The sequence below is a fragment of the Pezoporus wallicus genome, unplaced genomic scaffold, assembly GCF_028554395.1.
Source record: "Pezoporus wallicus isolate ANWC-B61680 ecotype Strahan unplaced genomic scaffold, APGP_CSIRO_Pwel_v1 contig_6484, whole genome shotgun sequence".
In the NCBI taxonomy this organism is placed as follows: domain Eukaryota; kingdom Metazoa; phylum Chordata; class Aves; order Psittaciformes; family Psittacidae; genus Pezoporus; species Pezoporus wallicus.
In genome coordinates, this window is record NW_026638903.1 from 2442676 (window position 1) to 2463569 (window position 20894).

General features: G+C 41.8%; 1 protein-coding gene across 1 annotated transcript in view; it reads left to right on the plus strand.

Annotated features, from left to right (window-relative positions):
• NME7 (NME/NM23 family member 7) overlaps positions 1-20894 on the plus strand; it is a 91761-nt gene that overhangs the window by 62207 nt on the left and 8660 nt on the right. The window contains exon 11 of the mRNA XM_057413107.1: positions 12047-12154. Coding sequence (XP_057269090.1) covers positions 12047-12154 — 108 coding nt within the window. The remainder of the gene's footprint in view (positions 1-12046; positions 12155-20894) is intronic.

Consider the following 20894-nt stretch of genomic DNA (forward strand, 5'->3'; position numbering starts at 1 on the left):
TGAACTCAGTATTCATAGTAAGTTCTCATGATGTGGTTCTTTTGCTTCTGAATGGGGATTGCAGTGGTCTGCCAGCCCCCGATACCCTCCCTCTGCTGCCCCATTTGCTTTAATCGTGTGTGTATGTGCTTTTGTTGTGGCATGCTTGCATGCGTGATCTGGTTATAATTTTGAGGTGACCTGCTTTGAGCTCTTCTTCTTGCATACTATCTTCTCAAAGCCACCCTTTGGAGGTGACGGGAAGTCCTTTGATAGAGACTTCAGCCTCACTGAACTATGTCTTTGTGCAGAGATTAGAACAAAAATCAGAGTAGTAGTGGTGGAGGAGCCTTTTGCTTGCAAGTGTTTTGCTTTAAATGTGGCTTGTTAATTGCCGGAAGGTTGCTGTCATATAATGGCAGTTCAGTGTCATGTGGAGCTGGAATTTGTACATTTACTTTGGTTCTTGATAGGCAGCTGCATGTGTGTTGAAAATTGCTGTTACTGGTAATGACTGGCAGTCTCCATCAGGAGACTAAATGCTGACAAAGCCCTCAAGACCAAACTCTGCTTAAAATCCAATGTGGTTGAAGCATGTTGGCAAGGTTACAGTTTGAAAAAAACCATTTGTATCTGCCACTCCTTGTCTGAGGCTCCAGAGCTACCTGGCTTGAACATGCCAACAGTGCTACTTTTTCTGCCTAAATAAATCCTTGATGAGATGTCATTTGGTAAAGTAGATAATAAAAGATACTGCATTGTCTGCTATCAAGCCCACTACCACCACAGAGGTATGATGCTGGAGGAGTCTGCTGCTTTCAACCTCTGCAGAGAAGGGACTGGGAACCTCTGGGAGAGGACTGAAACTGAAGCACATATGCATCTTGTTTGCAGTTGCTTAGTCGGTTTTTTTTTTCCTCAGCTGGCTACCAAAGCCCTTCTAGTCTATGAAGGTTTTTCTTGTAGTTCCTTCTGCTACCTGTCACTGACATTTTAGTATCCTCTGATGACCTGGCACCTTCTTAACTGCAATTTCTGGGCATTTTCAGAAAGTTATCAGCATTTTGTCGAAGATTCTGTATGCCCTTCCGGAAAGTATCATCAACTTCAGAAGCCTCAGGATTCCCATCTGCGTTCCTGTCTTTCCCTAATGTTGGGCTGTCTGTGACTTTGAACTGGTTTTGGGCTCCTTGTACATGGTTCCAGGCTGGAATAACTTTCCCTGTTTTAGCAAGGGGAGAATCATAGAATCATAGCGTACCTTGGGTTGGAAAGGACCTTCAAAGGTCATCTAGTCCAACCCCCCTACAATGAGCAGGGACATCTCCAACTAGATCAGGTTGCCCAGAACCACATCCAGCCTGGCCTTGAATGTCTTCAGGGGTGGTGCACCCGCCACTTCTCTTGGCAGCCTGTTCCAGTATTTCACCACCAGAATTTTTTCCTCATGTCCGGCCTGAATCTCCCCTCTTTTAGTTACCCTCGTTCTATCGCAACAGGCCCTGCTAAAAAGTCTTACCCCATCTTTCTTATAGCTCCCTTTTAAGTGGCCCTGAATGACCACTATAAAATCTCCCCAGAGTCTTCTATTCTTGAGGCTGAACAGCCCCAGCTCTCTGAGCCCTGAATGTGCGTGGAGGGAGAGACTGAAAGAAAGCAGGGATGTGCTACAGGAGATTAACAGCACTGGTTACTGATTTTCCTTGACTTGCTGTGCTGCCATAGAGACCTCCTTGCTACTCCCTAGAATGGGTAACATGCCAGGGTATCCTGGAGCTAGGTTTTTAGGCCTTTCCTTGCAAAGCACCACAGGGCTAGCCTTTTTTGTAAGGGTTTAAGCTGTACTTAAAATATTTACTTTTTAAGAAAACTTGATTTCTTGGTCAAGCACTTTGCACCGTTCAGTTCTGCAGACACATGAAGACATTTAGCCTAATCTGAAATCACAAAGTCTAATTGTGTCTAGTAGGTGTGAAAGAAGCCTGGAAGACTTGTTTAGGGTTCATAAAGGCTCCCTTTGCACTCAGACCGAGTGCATCCCAAAGTAGTAGGTGGGTGTTATTAAAAAGTGGTATTTTAAGCATCTGTGACCACAAGATTCTTATAGAAGCTGTGAGTTGCATGAATTTGTCTATTCAGCCTTGAGGGGGGGTGGTTTTTTTGGACTGTGTGGGGTTTTGGTTGTAACTGTCCATTTGCAGGTCTTGCTTTGCAAAATGAATGCTTCCATATCCTGTTTGTATTGTGTCTTCCTTGTTATGTTCTCCAAATTTTGAATAGCTGCTATGTTTTAGAGAGTGGTGTTACAGATTTAGTATCTCATACAGATGGATCATACTTTCATGCATTCAGTATGTTTCAAAATACCTTATCTTTATTGTAACTCTGTTTACATATCTTAAATAGATTAAGAGAAAAGTTTTTTTTCTCAATACTGTAGAAAAAGAGGTATTTTTCTAACATACCAGCTGATTGTGTGATACCAGTCTGGTATGGACAAGCTCACAATGTAATTTTACAGTGGTAGGCTGATCAAAGGTAATCCGCAGGGTTCTGTCTAGTGCTTGTTTCTCCCACCTACACTGGATTAAAATGCAATTTACCCTGCCGGGGGGGGGGGGGGGGGGGGGGTTAATACTTCTTAAAAGTAAAAGTTTTCTTCCCCTTTGTGAAAACACAGGCCTGGCCCTAGGCTGTAGTCTCCTCCTACAGTCATAGGAGGTCTGCCATCCTTGGTGATTTTGATTTATTTTTTTTTCCCGAGCTCCTTCCTCCTTTGGACGGTTCTGTTTTTTGCAGTAGCTGCTGTGGTTTCTGAGATTTAATTAATTAATACAGTCCATAAAGGCACTAGGGAGGATCCTTTTTGAGAACATAGGTAAGAGCCTTTTCAAGAACATGATGCTTCTGGGTTAATTTCAGTTTACGTGATTGTTTTCTTTGCTTCCCCTATGTTCTGTTTGGTTACAGCAGACAGCAAATCACTCGTTCACATTGGACAGCAGTGTTTTTGAATCTAGAAAAATTAATCCCTGAAAGGAAGCATTGAGGCAAAAAAAAATAATTCTCTGTAGCCTCAGTCCTTCCTTGGAAAAAGGGAGAGGTGTTTCCAGGAAGATACGGGAAGTGCTGAGGTCACTGTCTGGGAAAGAAAATGGTAACTGTTACTGCACTAAATGTTGTTTTCTCCTCCAGTTACTTGGCATCCTGGTCACAGTGATCTTGTGTGTTTGAGCCTTGGCCTTTACTTGTATTCTTCTTGACTTCTTTTGGAACATAGTAGTTTTGTAGTAGTGTTACATATACTTCAAGTTATGAAATAATATGAATAAATAATAAGAAAGTAATAAACCAAGGTAGAATTTGGTAGAACAGGCTGCAAGGGCTTTTTCTAGAGCACTGTAGAGGGGAGTTAGCAAGAGTCAGCACACAAAGGTGCTTGTTGAAAATGTGCACTATAAGAAGTTATAGGCATGTAGAAAAAGGACAGTAGAGCACTTTTCCATATAACCATGATGATTTTGTGATCTTGAGAATCATGAAGTTGGCTGCAGCTGTCCCAAAAAGTTTCATGTCTTTCAGTCAACAGCTTATGAATAATCAATTCCTGGATGTGCGTGTCTTTTTTTCTTATCCTAGAGGACTGCTTATTCAGGCTCTGCTTGGTTAATAACTTGGTGGCAGAGCTAATAATAACCAAACAGAAAAGGAGCTGCAGCTCAAAGTGTTTATTATGTACTCTTGATGATAAATTGGTACACGAAAGAGATTGATCTGAGTGGATCTGATCACTGCTGGAAAGAGATCTATCAGTTTCTTGAGTGGGTTTCCCCTAAGAAGGATCAGTTGGCTTTCTAGGTAGTATAGCTGATATCCTTATACCGTACATTGCAACAGGGGGTGTGTGGACTGAAATTGCCTAGGTGCTTTGAATGTCATTGTAGTAATACAAGAAATACATGCTGTGGAGAGAGCGTATCTGCACTTATTTTCTGCTTGAGCTACTTATTAAAGGCTTCAAAGTGAGTGAAAACAGATACTGTGGCCTAAGCCTTCCCTTCTGTAACAGTCAGTAGTGTGGTTTTGCATTTCTGATGATGGTGGCTGCTATTATTATTATTGTTGTTCTTATTTTAAATCCTCCTCTCTGCAATTGCTGAAAGCCATGAGAACAGCTGCGGTAATAGTTTTCATTTTGTACCACTGGTCTCATTGTCTGTGGACACTGTTAACTAAACAAAGACATTTAAAAAACTGGATATAAAATGGTTAATTCAAATGCTGAAAACCTGCTGAATAACTTGGGGTGCTGCTTGCTGGTCTGTTTGGTTTAGGCGACATTCTCTGTTCTACTGCAGGGCCACCTGAGCAGAATTTTTAGTAGCTTCTTTCACTTACAGCATGATAGACCACATCCAATGTGCACATGGGACTACTCCCAAGATGTTTTCCCTTTGTCTGCATCCCTTGACTTCCCAGATCAAAGGACTAGAACAAAGTTGTGGTGGAAGATGGGTGAGCAGCAGTTGTTCTTCAGGTTTCCATGGCAGCTCTCAAGTTCCCATGGGTCACCCTGGCATGGCCTGAATTTTGCAGACTGTGGTTTATCATCAGGGTGCTTGCTACACAGGAATTAAAGCAGCATTAAAACAGGGAGAGAGAATAGTGAAGGAACTGGTCTTGAGTTCAAGACATCTGAGCTAATAGTAAGATGTCGCGCTTGTGATTGTTGTGACCTGTGTTTTTTTGTGCCCCTGAGAAAGTACTGTCTCCCTGCCTTGGTTTCTCACTCTGAAAAAAAATGGGGTCCATTCTGCTCCTATTTTCTGTTCTTTATGTCTCTTCATTTAAGTTTTACAGACCAGGAACCGTGCATAGGATCACTGACTAGTACAGCTAGTCCTGAACACAGCAGGGGCTTTTAAGAAACAGTTGTAACACAGATTATGAGTGATTTGTTCCATCCAGCAGGGCTACTCACAACTGTGTGGGAAGAGATGGCAGCACAAGCTGGCTGTTAGATTGGGGAGGCTTGAGGGCACAGAGTATGCTCTCCCATGCTGAGCCCCAAGTGAGAAGGATTTCTGGGGTTTGCAGCAGACTTGTGAGGTTTTTTTTTCAGTCCGTGTCTTCTGTTGAAGTGGATGGTCCAAAGTTGGTTTAACTAGGGGCGTCTCTAGAATTTTAAAGCAGTTTTTTTCTGCTTTGCAAAGTGCCTCACTCAGGTTTCTGGACTGCTTAAGCAAATGTAAAATTTGATCTCAAAAATTTCAGAGGAAAAGATAATTTCTAATTGTTCTTACCAGGAAAAACTCAGCCAAGGTATTTGCGGACTAAGAATAATGTCTTGCAACTTCATAGTGACTTTCATTGAATGCTCTCCAGATATTTTGCTAACATCTATTAATGAAATCCCAAAATACCCCTTGCAGGCTAGTATTTTTTTATCCTTGTTTCACAGGTGAATTAGTAAATGGATGAAATTCTAAATGCCTTGAAGGTGCTGGAAAAGCATCAATAGGACCAGTATTGTACCTTTAAAGCTTAAAGTAAAGCAGCTATTAATAAAGTTTAATTACACTGTGCTTTCTTATGGAATTAGTTGCTTTTCAGTTGTTAAATGCTTCCCTTTTCCAACTTGTCAAGTAATGTAAATATCCCTTACTGCATCCAGATAATACAACAGGATAGCTAGCTGTTTTATCTTCATTCCTATTTTGCAACCAACTCGCATTTGGTATGTAAGTTATCCTCAAGGCTTCACCATCAAATCTAGTTTACACTTCACTCAGAAGTGTGGCTGCTTGCTCTTATCTAAATTCAGCCCATTGGCAACGGCAGATAGGCACACAAATACGATGGTAAATAAGTTTCAGAGCAGGGTAGTTTTCATTAGAATTGCGTAAGTATAAACCAGAAGCACCAAGACCAGTGAAAATGCTATCTCAGGCTGGCAAATGTGCCACGTTTGCTGCCCACAGCAGAGAATCTGCAGAGAGTTGGTGCAGCACCTTCGGGCTGCCAGAGAGGAGGAGTGGTAGGGAAAGTGTGGGAGTGAAGCAGAGAGAACCAAAGTGCCTCAGGGGCAGAGTGTGAGAAGGAGAGTGTAACAACTTCTACAGACCTGCTAGCTTCCGGGAAACTGCCGGCGTTGGAGTACGGAAGATAATTTTAGGTCCCTTACCAAAACTTCCAAGAGCCACAGGCCTTCAGAGCAGTAGTTCAGAGGTAGGCTGGCTTTAAAATAAACAGAAAAGAAGATGGATTTTTGTTTTCTTCCTTTTTTTTTCTTTTTTAACTCAGACCAGAGTAGGCTTTTGTAACAAAATAAACTGTGGTTTGGTTCCTTGCTGCTACTGTTGCAGAACTTTTTGATTAGGTGATCCTGGGCTGCACTGTTCAGAGCCTTACAATTAAAGGTTTGGCTGCTGTTGCCTGGATCAGGTTAAGTTAATTTGCTGAACAAACCTTTACAGCCACACTGTTTCAAGTACGTAACTATATGCCCACAGACTTGACTCAGATAAAGATATGAGAAACTTGTCAGGACAGCCATTAAATGATTGGAGGCATAAATATTTTGCCATCAGTCAGGAGAAGACAACCTGAATGTCTAGGTCAAATGCACAGGGCTCAGGGGACAGAAGATTAAGCTAAATATTACAGAGACTTTCAATGCAATCTTTCTAGATTCTTGAGAACCTGTGTATCAGTTTGTTTTGTGATAAAGATTAAAAGATGAGGGGTGTTTAGTGTGTGTGTATGTTTGGAGGAGGTTGTTTTAGTTTGATTATTTTTTTGTGATATGTGGGAAGTATGAAAGACTTTCTGATAGCACTGACTCCCTTGGAAGTGTGCGTAAGGCTGTTGATACTGACTCCATGACTCCATATTTGTACAGGATGTTGGTGCAGCTCATGTGGAACACAAAGAAAAGAGAAAATGTGTCACTGTCGACAACAGACTTCTATTCTGCACTGGTTTGCAAAAGGAAACCTATTGCATTCTCTTTAACATTGACCAAGAGTTAACAGCGGTAACAGCAGCACCTTATGTAGATTTTTCTCTGAGATAGACAGAAGGCTTAACACCATATTTAGGGATGATGAAATGGACCTTGAATTGACACAGGAGTAGAAAATTGTGTTGTGCAGCAGCTGATGCTGAGTGCAAGGTGCCTTATTGCATGAAACTGGGGAACATAACCAAGTCAGAGCTGAAGTAACTGGTAGGGAAGGGCACACATCAGAATTGGTTGGCTAGGGTTTGGAAGGAGTATGAACTGCAAAGAAAACATGTCAGTCAAGGTGAGGCAAGTCAGCCCTTGTGGTATCGTGCACAATATCATCTGTGACCACAGATTTTGTTTTGACAGTTAAGCCTTTGTCTTTAGATGGGAACATCTGTGAAGGATATATCAGACTGGTCAACTGAGGTTGTTCCTACAGTAACAATAATGTGAAGGTGTTTCTTAGTTTGAATTAGCATTACAGGAGATGCTTATCTAGTATGGTACTCTGCATGACAGAGAATGTGTTGCTTTTAACATTTTACCTCTTACTGATGGCTTATGTAGGAATGAGTATTTTGTACATCTCCCTGCTACAACCAGCAGTGTGTGATATGAATGGTGCTAAAATCCCCTGAAAGTAAAAGCCAGCTGAAGAGCTGTGATGATGGGAGTAGAAGAGAGAGGCACTCATCCTACCTACCTTACATAGCTGTTGTATTGCAGGAGCCTTTTTTTTTTTAGCTGAAAAGGCTTATCAGCCTCCATGTGCTACAGAGGAAGCTCATGTGCCTCACTTGGACTTGGTTGAGGCAGTCAGCTTTCTGATGGCTAACGTTCAGATAGACAAATTCCACAGTGAGTGGTGGAATTTACATTGTTTTGTTTGTTCACAGTTAATGTGTGTTCTGTTCTCTTGACAAGGGTGTAGCTGGTCTTTAAAAGGAGAAAGGCACTTGCTTGTTTGGCTGAGGCTGGCTACTGCTTTCTGGATCAGTTGGCACCCTCAAGGGAAAAGAGGAATCATCTCTTTCATGACAGCAGTGGAGCATGGAGAAATGCAGAACAGAAAGCTTCATGAGTGCAGGGTGGGGAAAGCAGAGGTGGGGAGATCAAGTCAACATAGAGCCTTCAGAAAGAGTGATGAATGAAGAATATTAAGATGACCAAGGAGTAGACACACAGGGCTTGGATGGAGAAGGAAAACAAGGTGTTTTACTGGGGGCTTTGAGAGGGCTGTGCAGTTTATTGCAGCCCATGAATGATACTGGCCTGAAAGTAAATGTGAAAGAGTGAACCTGCCTTGGGAGCACACCATGGGTAGCAGACAGTTTGATCACAAACTCATATTTTTATTCTAATTCACTCAAGAGGAATAGTAAGGAATTTTCAAGGTTCCCTTGTTCTAGTTCATGTTCAAATAGAACAGAATTTTAGGCTGTAAAAGTTCCTTTGTGTAACTTTGGTGCATTCAGAGTTTGTGCTGTTTCCCAGTGATGAGGGAGGGAATGGTTGCTGCACAGTCAGTGGTCGCCTCTTTGGCTTTTCCTTAAATGCCATTTAAACAACAAAGCACGCTGAAATGTTTAAAGGCAGTGAGGCCTTTTGGCCTTTTTAGATACCTAATTAAATATTCATGGCAGATACATTTTCTTTACATTTTCTTTAAATCTGAAATTTTGGCTGGAATACATGTTACTGTATAACTTCCCATCCAGCCTAGGAAAAGACAGACATTTGAAGGAAAAGCAGTTAATGAGCTTTGCTTATGAGTATGTTTATGATATTTGAGTCTCTTTTTGACATATTACTGGCATGGGTGACATTTGTTTCCCTTCACTCATATAGAAATAGAAAGATTTTAGACTGTGCTAAGTACTTCATACAGGCAGTATTGCACTGTGCACAGCTATAGAGTGATAGATACATGAAATATATCTGTAACTTGTGTAGGGCAAGGATCTTCAAAGGGCTAGGTGAAGATCAAAGCCCAGCCTGTAGGGTGTGATCAAATAGCCTGCTGAAAAAGACGAAAGTGGATATGAAGCCTTTTGGTACAGCAACACTGGTTTGTTTTACTGCAGACAGTGTATTCTTTGTGAGGTTCAAGTTTGTGGCACCTCCATTTATACCTGCACGTGAAGTTCCAGTGCAGACGTTACCCTCCTCTCATGCATCTGATAGAGCTGTAGCTGCTCTTAACTCTTGCATCATCCCACTCTCCTTTCAAAAAAGTTTTTGAAAACTGATGCAAAAAGCACATACTCCAGAAAATAAACATAGTGGAAAGCTTAGGAAAAAGAGGTTTTGCATTTCCATGTTGTTGCAGATGAAACCCTGTACATACCCAAGGACAGTTGTGGCTGATCCATACAACTCTTTGTATCTCCATCATTTACAGAGGCCTTGTTCCCTGAGGGTTCCTCATTAGCCTAGTAAGAAAGCAATGGAATAGAAAAACTTTGGAATTGGCAATTATTGTCCTTTGTTTGGCTGTGTGAATATAAGCAGAGACTGCTTTACCTCTTGTCCAGTTTGTTAACTAAGGACAAGAAAGATTTCTTTAGATTCTTACTAAGCAGGTGCTAACAGTGTGGAGAGCTGGACAACCTACCTTTGTGTACTTCTGATCTAATGCAATCCTAGGCAGAACAGAATGAGTCCCTTTTTGTACAAGATGTCTGATGAGTTTCAGGAAGGCAAGAGAATGTGTAGCAACCCGTGTTGAAAAATTGAAGGAACTGCAACAGTAGGAGTTTTTGCCAGTGTTAGTGGGGTAGAGTGAGTCTCAGAGAAAAAGCATGAGGTCTTCTGTTAAGAAGTCATGAAGCAGAAATGAGAGCTTAGGAAAAATTACAGGTCACGAGGCCATAGCTGCATTTGGGAAAGTTTCATAAGAAGCAGAATTTTTGGCCTTGTTGAAGGATGGAACAGTTTGAACAAAAGAGTGTGATGGATGGGAAATAAACAGAGTATGAAATACCAAGGTTAAGCTTTTTAGATCTGAGCTGTTTCTTGCTAAATTGTTCCCAAAGAGTTTATAGTCGCAATAATTTTTTCTAATATGCCCAAACTTTCTTTAAAGTAATTGGAAGCCGAGTGCTATTGCCGGCTTCCCAACACCTAGTTGTTACAGGAATCAAGAGTTGTTTCAAGGAAGACTTGATTAAAGTGTCACATAGCCATAGTTAACTGGCATGTGACTTCTGTTTCTCCAGCAGACTTTCTTATCACAAGCCTTTATAAGGACCGTGTAGAGGAGGGTTTTTTTCTCCTTGAGGATTTTTTTTTTTGAAAGTCAAACTCTTGAACTGTCCTGTTTGATATTGAGTGTATCTTATTCAAATATGCTTGACATCCATATCTAAAGATCCTGTACAACCTGTGACATACCCGCAGTAACAATGGGGAACTGAAACTTCTGCTCACAGCATGTTTTGGTTTAGACATACTTCAAGCATGAAAGCGGTTTAATTGTCTTCCTGGTGGGTAGCAGATCACCACAGGTAACAGATCTAGGTTACTAGGTAACAAATCACCATAACTGTTAATTGTTATTACAGGAAAATATCTAGGACTTGCTGGGCTAAAATAAGATCTTGCCTTGAAAATCCAATTGTCTTAGTTTAGTTACGAGACATGACAAGTGGGTGAAGCTGGAAAGTGGGCAAAGGGTGTTGTCAGATAATGCTTTTGGGACTAGCTTCAAACATTCACTGCCATCGCAGAAGAGAGTGGGCATCATGCAAGTGGTTCTCACCTGTACCTGTGCAAAGCTTTCCAGCTGAGCCAAGAGCCAATACTGAAGTCACTTTGAACCCATCTGACACTGGCAGTTAAGAAATGCTTGGATGATCCAGGCTGGTGACTCAGCTGTGAGGACGGTAACCTCCAGCTGTGACATCAAAACAAACATCTGGGAGTGGCACAGTGAAACCCAGCTGGCCACTTCCAAAGTGATTACACCCTGATGTCCCCAGTGCCCCTTCAGAAAGGGGCTGATGTAGGTTCTGTTAGCAAGGAAAAATGCTTCTTTTTTTTTCAATTCAGTAGCTGTAGCATGAGCTTGTTGTGAGCCTGACCCCTCAGAGGCAGCAGTGCTCAGGAGGCACTCACTGAAGAATGTCCTAATGGTTTTAAGGAGGGAAAATTGGGTTAATGCCATCACCACTGAATGTTAATAGGAAGCACACTGTGTATGAGGTAGGCTTGGAGAAATGTTTCAGGGTGTTGGGAAGAGAGGCCCACGAGGTATAGCACAGTTGGCACAGAAAAGGGGTTAAAAGACAACAATACATGTGCGGAGAATTACAGCAGAACTGCATTTTGCCTTAAAAGAAAGAGCATGGTGGACAGGAGAGCCAATGAAGGCAGTCCTCTGTGGCATAAAATAGGAGGTATGCCATCACAGAGAGGTAGGGGAAGAATCTTATGAGTGGTATCTGCTGCAGTAAGAGAAACACAGAAAGGTCAAGGACATATTTGTTGATGAAGAAGAGTATTGAAATGTCAACTTCAAAGAACAGAGAAAAAGGTAGAGAGAGTCTGGACTGATCCTCAGGAGGGATCAGATGTTGGTGCTAGTCACAGTCTCAGAAAATCACTGCAGAGGAGAAGACCAAGAGTCTATTCAGCAGCTGGGCTTCACAAATATCAGGTTCTGAAGCAAATAGTTCAGTGCTGGGGAGGTGGTGTACTTGTGTCTGCTCCCCAAGGGCAGACATTCTGTTGAGAGCTGGAAAGGTGTTAACATGAGCTAATTGTATTAATACAAGTAACAGGAAGTTGTATCTGTAATATGAAGGGTCCTGCATGTCAACCGCGGTGGCTTGATTAGCCAGTTTCAAGCAGTTAGTTTTCACAGTCTTGGTCATGATTTTTCAACAGCTGTGTATGTGTGTAATGCAAGCTGGAATTTCTCTCTTCGTTTTCTTTTATAGTGTACTACACATATTTTGATAGCACGGTAATGTTTTACTTTATAAGACTCCATTGCATTCACAATATAAAGGAAGAGTGTGGTTCAAAACAGTCTTCTGGTTTTGTTGTGTTCAATAGGAAATAGCTCGTCATCTCCGACCTGGAACTCTGCGTGCTCTGTTTGGGAAGAACAAGGTTCAGAATGCTGTACACTGCACAGACCTACCTGAAGATGGACTTTTGGAGGTAAGACCTGCTAGAAAAACATGTGGTTTTCTGTCATTGAAAATTTTAAAGTGAAAAGCTATACTTGACACTTTTTTAAGCTGTGGACGTGTTTTATATGTGGAGTAGCTGTATTGGAGACCAGCTGAGAAACAAAAGCAAAGAATTTATTAAGGGTATTTAACTCAATTAATTATGATACTGTAAAATTCACTCATGCAAGTTTCCTTGAGTGAATATAGTATAAGGAAGTATTTAATGAGATGGAAGTCAAGAGTCTTCTCTTGGCCAAATGTGTCCTTGAGACTGCATATCAGCTCCTAACTTCTTAGCCCTTTCTTGGATAACCACCATGATCTGGATTGTCTCTACAGTGAGCTTGTGTGGGACTTGGAACATTATAGACGCAGGAATTCAAATTCTCCAGATAGGGTCCAGGTTTATTTGTAGACACTCATAATTATGCACATCAGTTGATACTTCCCGTGGTTTATATTAACTTACTAATTATTATCTGATTTTGGTTTTGTAGTCTTTCTTTAAAGTCCAATAAAATGGGAAAATGTTAAATTAAGGGAGTTTAGAAAGACAGAAATACTGTGAAAACCAGAAGGAGCTCACTCAATTCCGTGCCTCAAGACTAAGGTCTGTACAAGGGTGTTGATGCAGTGTGTAAATGTATCTTGGATGGATCTCTGCATCAATGCAGATGTTTTTCCAGGACATGCATAGCTTCTGTTTTACTGTCTACATGTATTTGTGAGTGCTTTGTTGTCAGACTGCTGATAGCAGAATGATGGAGCAGCAAGAATTTTCCCGGCTTGGATACTTTTACACTGCCAAAATGGTGTTTTCTTTGAGGGGAGAGGAAGAGCTAACTGCACTGCCATCTCCCTTCATGAAATAAAATCCCATCTGTGGGTTAAAGTGCTGTTTCCCAGGAAATTGCATCTGGTTTAAGGAATAAATTACTGAAATCCAACGCTGAGAATGGCAGCCAGTATCAACAAAGTTGCAGCTTTTTAAATCGCTTCCAAGCTGCCGTTAGAAGATAGATGATAACTTTTAGTTTATGCCCAAAGGGACTAGATTCAAATAAACAAGCAAGTATTTGTCACAACATGCCTAAGCTCCCTCTGTCATGGCTTTTTAGTGGCAGCAGAAAAAAAAAGGCAAATCCTACAGGGGAAAAAATAAAAGCATTTTAGAACTTTAGCAGAATTCTTTCTTGCACGTGTCCACAATCTGTCTCTTATGCTGATGCAAAGCAGGTGTAAGTCCATATTGCTGGGGTTTTAAATTGGTTTTGTTGTTCAATTTGAGTTCACAGCTACTATAATTGAGGTGGGTGGAACAAAGCATTTGAATTGCTTCTCCAAAATAAAAATTGAGACTGGAGTTTTTTCTTAAGGTCTCCACTACATATGTTTGTCCTTTAAATCCCACAGCTGAATCATAAGCTAAGTTCTTGATCTAGTATTACTTCGGCTACACATTTTGGAGTTTCCATTGCAGGCTGGTCATTTTAGCAGTCATTTGTTGATTGTATTTTTTGGGGGTGGGTGGTGGTGTGTGTGTAAAATACTTTTTTTCCCCTGGCATAAGTGTACACAGAATGTGGCCCTTTATCTGTAGTTTCTTTTATAACATTCCAGAAGTTGTAAAGGACATTGGCTAACGTTCGTTAATGAGTAAATAAAGAAGTGAATGTTTCATTCTGATTGTTTGGCAGATAAGCATTATAATGTAAACTATAGAAACTTTTTTACTTCTAGCACTTTAATTCTTGGAGTATCTTTAGATTTGTGTTCTGTAAGAAATGTAGTTGCCTGAAAATGTAGGTAAGCAGAATCAAAAATACAAAATCAAAAAGCAAGAACCTCTGGATTTGCCTTAGTGCAGGGGTCTGTCACAGCTGATGGAAAAGAAATGATACATTATACACGGAGATCACTCTTGGGAAGGACTTTTTCCTTGTTAAGCTTTTCTGTAAGAGAACTCAAACCCAGTTACAGAGGTCTCATTTGCCGACAAGCAGTTACCAGATGTTTCCCCTACCTCAGCCCCAGTAACTGTAACAGCACTGTATGTGCTGGGCTAGAGCAGAGTGACTGTGTGACATCCAAGATAACCATACAAGGAAACTAAGGCAGACATTTTTAAGAAGTATGCTGTTCAGTAAATGGTAGTGAATGTTTTCATTCTTCAGTGGATAACAATATTCTAATATACTGACTTCAAAAGAGCAATTATTCTCAGCCTTGGAGGAATTCAAGTGAATTCAGAGATAGGCAGGGCACTTGTCATTGAGGAGAATGACCTTGCCTGTGGTAGCACAGGGGAACTTTCTTGTTTCCATATGGAGTTAGGTGTGTTCATTATGTCCATGTTCTGGTAGGAGATGTTGCTGAGATGGTAATGCTGCAGTTGCTATAAAAGCTTTACAGTATTGTTGTAGGACAACTGCTTAGTAGAGGAGGAGTCTGGAGTAAATTTCAGAGAGAAATCTGACTCTAGTAGATTTATACTGTAAAGGTGAAGGATCCTTTTTAAAGCCCCAAAGAAAATTGATTCATCCCTAGCAGTCTCTTTGCTGTCTTCAGGTGGCACTGGTTTTTGTACAGTGTTAATACTCTGCTGCAGTTACTACCCAGTATAGCTCCAAAACCCAGCCTATATGCAAATTCTTGCACTTGTGTTTTGCCGATGAAAGGCAAGTCTGGCAATCTGAATTCAGGCACAAGAGCTAGGAACTCCAGGGTTTCATTTCTATCTCTCGTGCTGATTTTATCTGAGCTTGGTTAAGCCACTTTGCAAATTTTGGCATTAAAGTGTTTGGCTCTGAAATTCTGTATGAATATGTTCTGATTTATATTTATCTTCTCCAAAATAAAATACTAAATGCAACAGATTTTAGAAAGCAAGTTGCAGAATCATTCTTACAAATTATTACAAGATTTCTCGCACTTTCCCCCACCCCCTACTTCCTGCTACATATATGTTGGTGGGGTTTTTTGAGGGGTGGGCTGGTTGGTTTTGGCATTTTGTGGGGATTTTTTTGTTTTGGTTTGTTTTTTGCATGCTTGGTTGGCTTTGAGTTGTTTGGTGGTAGTGGTGTTTTGGTTTTGGGTTGGTTTTTTTTTCCAGAATAGAACATAGCTCAGTTAGTTACTCTTCTGAAACCCAGTAAGCTTTCTTGGAGAGAGGATGCTGTAAGATTTCTGAAACTCTTGGAAAACCAGAGAGGTGGGCCTCAGGGAACTGTTACAGCCCAAAAGCAGGCAGAGCCACTGTGTTACACCGTGAATAAAGTTGTTTACCGTCTTTGATTCAAAACTTCTGTACAACCTTGACCATGTTTGATAGCTGAACCATCCTTTTCCAGAGATGGAAATCCATCCCATTTCCAATGCAGCCTCTCTGTACAGGTCTAAGTGCTGCAGAGTGGAAGTCCCAGTATTTCTGAGCTTGAATTGAGCCCAGTGGGTTCCTACAAAGAAAGCCTTAGCTGTGTCTGTTGGCTGGCATGTGGAGCACTTATGTTGTTAATGCTAAAGCAGCTTCTTAGAGGTCTCTGTCACAGTCCTGACTCTGTTGTGGCTGCATGTTCTGTGAGCACATCTGCAGGCAGGGTCAGCAGTGCCCAAAGAACCTTGGAGGCAAGATGGAGGAACTGTTGCCGTTTTGTGGAAAAAAGCAGAGTAGGTTGGTCTGTGTGTTAATTGTGACTTTTGAACTTCCAGAATCAAACAGAGATGGGAAGATATCTGATTGATCTATCCTATCATGGGCCTTAAATGCACAGTATTACTGGAACCACAATAAAGGTGTGCTCCTTTGTAGAAGAGAACACACCAGTGCTTTCCTGAGGGCTCAGTTAGGTGTCCTTAGTGGCAGGTAGTGCTTATGTTTTCTCCACCCTTCTCTGCAGTTTTAATGACCCATAGTTAATGATCAAACTGAAATTTGAAAAGTGTTTGTAATGGCAACTGCTGTCTGATTGTCAGCAAATGGAGACTTCATAGAGGAGATGAGACAGGTAACTGAGGGCTACATCAGATGCTTGCTGAAGTTAATAACCAAACCCTAGGTGACTTTGGTGGCTCATACTCAGCTGACAGTCACTAGGAAGGGCAAGGTAGTGACCTTTCTCCCCAAAATCATGACCAAGGAGTACTCGGGGAAAGGACAGAGAACAATGCTGTCTCAGGGACAAGGACTAATTAACTAGATAAGGATGAGTTTGTGCACCTAGCTTTAGAACACTCTGTTTAATTAATGTAGTACAGCAGTTTTTCCATATTTGTTTATTAGACCTCTTTTCCATGCATCTGGAAAAAGGAAAGTTCACTTCTGGTCTTAAAGAACCCTCAAACAAACAAACAAACAAACAAACCCCAAAAGCAAACACTGGCATTTGCTCCCACCAGTTTGACCCTTAACTCCTGTCCGTGTTCTACAAACTACTTAAATTTTAGGCAGTGATTGGAGCACACCATGATTAATAACTCACTTTGGCTCAATGGAGGGAGATGCAGTTGAGTGTAAACTGCAATGGGAAAATCAGTGTATTTTCAGTTGTAAAGCTTTAACTGCTGCTTTTATTGCCAATTTTGTGATGCAAGAGGAGGGTGAATATTGCCCTGAAGCCTCTTGGATGAGCTCTGTGACTTACTGGGTAAGGCATTTATTTATTAACTTCATAGACTTGCATGTCTTCAATTCAGTACAAAATGTATTTTCACAAGTGACAATAGATAGGCATGAATAGCTCAGGACAGTCCGTTTCCTCAGCCTTGTCATCAGTTTCTCATTTTAATGAGGAGAGGAAAGAAAGGAGGAAGTAAAGAAGGGGGTCTGATAGTGACGGACTGTTTATGAGATGATGGTGTTTCATGAGTGAAAGCTAAGCCAACAGTTTCTTATTTTTTTCTGATCAACTGATGCTGTGTAGGACATTCATTCAGAGCACAGGTTTGCATTTGTTTCCAACATCCAAAGCAGGTACTGCTGTACCTCTCATCAGGGTTTTTTTTCTATTTTATATAAAGCAGGTACTATTTGGAGCAAACAGTTACGCTGCTCACCTGCATTTACATTCCTTCTGAGTCAGGTAGAGCAAAGACTGGAACCTGCATGTTTTATATATGCCAAGTGAGTGCTCTATTTAATAGACTAGAGATACTTTTACATTTGTGTCTTTCATGTACACATGGTGAAAGATGACTCTGTTTCTCAACTCACTGTCTTTGATCTGAGAAACATTTCTGATAAATACCTTGTTGAAACAGGAGCTTGCAAACCATTGTATCTTATGAATCATCATTCTTTAGACAAAACAAGTTTCCTTGACATTAGTCATTTCTGGAGTAGTTTTAATGGAAATATTTGATGCAAGGTGCTGTGGCAACCAGACTTCATGGTTTATCTCGTGAGACCTCACCTGGAGTATTGTGTGCAGTTCTGGTGTCCTCAACATAAAAAGGACATGGAACTGTTGGAACAAGTCCAGAGAAGGGCCATGAGGATGATCAGGGGACTGGAGCACCTCCTGTATGAAGACAGGCTGAGAAAGTTGTGTCTGTTCAGCCTGGAGAAGAGAAGGCTGCGTGGAGACCTCATAGCAGCCTTCCAGTATCTGAAGGGGGCCTATAGGGATGCTGGGGAGGGACTCTTCATTAGAGACTATAGTGATAGGACAAGGGGTAATGGGTTAAAACTTAAACAGGGGAAGTTTAAATTGGATATAAGGAGGAAATTCTTTCCTGTTAGGGTGGTGAGGCACTGGAATAGGTTGCCCAAGGAAGTTGTGAATGCTCCATCCCTGGCAGTGTTCAAGACTAGGTTGGACGAGGCCTTGGGTGATATGGTTTAGTGTGAGGTGTCCCTGCTCACGGCAGGGGGTTGGAACTAGATGATCTTAAGGTCCTTTCCAACCCTAACTATTCTATGATTCTATGTGCTTCCTTAAATTTGCCTTCACCACTTGTTCACGTCACTGAAAGTACAGTGAGTAAAATTTTCCACAGGAGGTGGTGCTGTACACGCACCTCAGCTCCCTGGGTCTCAAGTGGCTGAGTACCTTTCAGATTATGTAGGAATTCACATTATTTGCACCCATTAAAAAGCTGGTAGCCTAGCCATGCAGTTATAACAAAACCAATATAACTGAGGTTTGGCATGCTCTGCCTGTAAATTGTGGCTCATACTGGGCAGTTCAAGGTGTACTTTTTTTGCTAGCAGTTCTGTAAGGGCATTTGTACTGTAGTAAAACATTCCGGGATGACAGACTGCACACATCTGGGATAGCCTGACAGGCTGTTGAGGTGCAGCCTGCTGTGTCTGAGGCACCCATGCTAGCTCTATCTTCCTGTGCCTTGGTGTTTGGACAACCAGTCAGTCTTATGGGGTTTATTTGCATAATTAAAAAATGCTTAATAACCATACATGTATATGTGTGTGTTTTTACATATTGAGGGAGAAGATGCTGCCCTCAGCAAGATATGCATGAAAAAGATTTGCTGTGAGATGCGTAAAATTTGAGTTCTGGGTGAAATAACCTTCTCCCTCATGCCAAGGAAGATGCAGTTATTAAGTGACTAATTCTTCTAGCTGACAGTAATGTGGTGGGGGGATTGGAATTAGATGATCTTAAAGTCCTTTCGAACCCTAACTATTCTATGAAATGCTTCAGGAATGTCCTTACACATGCTTTTGCGTGTCTGGTAGGCTATGTGTGGAACTGCAGAGGGGGGTGGGCTCTTAAAGCCAGTTTTCACAGGACTGCGGGATGTGCCAGCTGCCTTCCCAGCCTTGCATCCCCATGGGCGCTCTTTCCACTGACTCCTCAGGGTGCAGCGTGTGTGCCGGGTGTGCCTGTGCATGGCTGCTGGGTGCCGTCAGGCTCTGCCTTGGGCATTGGGACTGTGTGGAGGGAGATGTGTCAGTTTTCAGTGTCACGGGCAGCTTTCCAGCCAGGCAGTAGCAAGGTCCTCCTCGAGTATCATTTGCTGGCCTTCTCCCTTGTCTCAGAGCTATTTGTAGCATCCATAGACATGAAAATAACCTATTTAAGGGAGATGATTTTGCTGTTATCAAAGAGTGGGTTTTCTCTTCTGAGAGAGCTGTCATGATGGATGGTTTTTTCCCTATCACTCCTTTGAATTTCAAATGTTCACTAGTGTTTAAAAGTAAGGCTGGGGACTGGCAGACTGTACAATGTGCTACTGGAAGCTCTTCCCCTTGCTCAGCCTTGCACCAGTGGTGAGACTGGCTTACTGCTTCTGAGGCATTTAAACAAACAAGTAGCATCATCTACCTGTACAGATCAGCTGTGGCAGTCTGACAGAGGGAGACTTGCACCAGTTCTGACACTGAAAGTTCAGCTGGCTGGATCCAGCCTTGGGGAGATGGGAGGTGCTGTTGTACGATAAGCTGTGACAGGGTGGGCTAGTTCAGAGGATGTTTTTGTCTGGGCAGGTGCTGGACAAGGAAAACCAGCATCCTTTTCCTCAGACTTGGTATTAATTAAACTCTCTGATGAGTGTTAAGGGCTGTGCTGGTCCCCAGCTTTTGGTGCAGCGTTTCTTCCACCTGCTAGAAGCCAGCTGTCCTTGGTCTGGCATTCCAATTAGTGCCAGGAGAAGCATGTGTTATGACTCCTTTCCCTTTGCCTTTATTTGGGAAGGCTGGGGAGAGGGTGGTGGTTTAGCAAGCTGTTCAGAGTGGACAGGGGAGCACTCACCTCGCAGCAAGGGCACACGACAAATACTTCCCATAACCGTTTCCGTAAGGAGAGAATCCTGTTACAGAAGCTCCCCACTGGCTGACAACTTGAGTTTTTCTGTTTGCTGCTTCCTTGTCTGCCTGCATTGTCTTGACACATGGGCATGCTGCAAGGAGCTTCCTATCATCCACCCATGCTTTCTTACCAGAAGTGAGCTGAGCCTCGGATTGAGGTTATACTGCAGCAGTTTAGGGTCGAAGGCATCAGAAGGATGCAGCTCTGTTAATCTTTTTTGTGCATCAACATATAGTACAAGCAGTTTAATAGAGCATGTCAATGAGTAACTCTTAGAAGCGTCAATGTGCTTAGTGTGGAATTTGTGTATGTCACACTCGGAACAAAGGTCTCCTGCATTGCTTGTTACCGATTAACTTGTCTGGTATTATGCAAGCTGCCTCTACCAGCTGAGAACTAACTCTCCTCATTCACAGGATAGTGCAGCTTGTAAAACATTACACAGCAGAAGTGCATAGCATGGCAATGAACCTTTCACTGAGGGCATTTCAGCTGTACAGCATTTCCCTCAGGAGTCTTTAAAATATTAATAAAGAAGCCACTGTTTCACTCAGTCATACAGCAATTTTGCCATGAAGTCTTTTATTAGGGGCCCATACTGAGCTGCATAATCCTGGATAAGATGCTTTTAATCATCTCCAGTGAAAAGAAATAAAAAATTGGAGGGTTTGGATGAGGTTGATTTTTGGCGGGGTTTTTCTGCAAGTTTTCATCAAAGCAGGAGCTATCTTTAGCTGTCAGTTAGAAATTTCAGTTCCTTCTGGTACAAAATGATTTCTAGAGAGATCTGTCAGATAATGGTTATTATGATTTGAGTGCTTCTCCATTTTAACTTTCTGAGACTTTTTATCCAACAGCTGTGGGAACAGGTTGGAAAGAATCTGGAGTGTAGGAAAATTTCATCCTATTTGGTTGTGGTTTTGCATATCAAAGGATGTTAGCCAGCACTGTCTCACAATG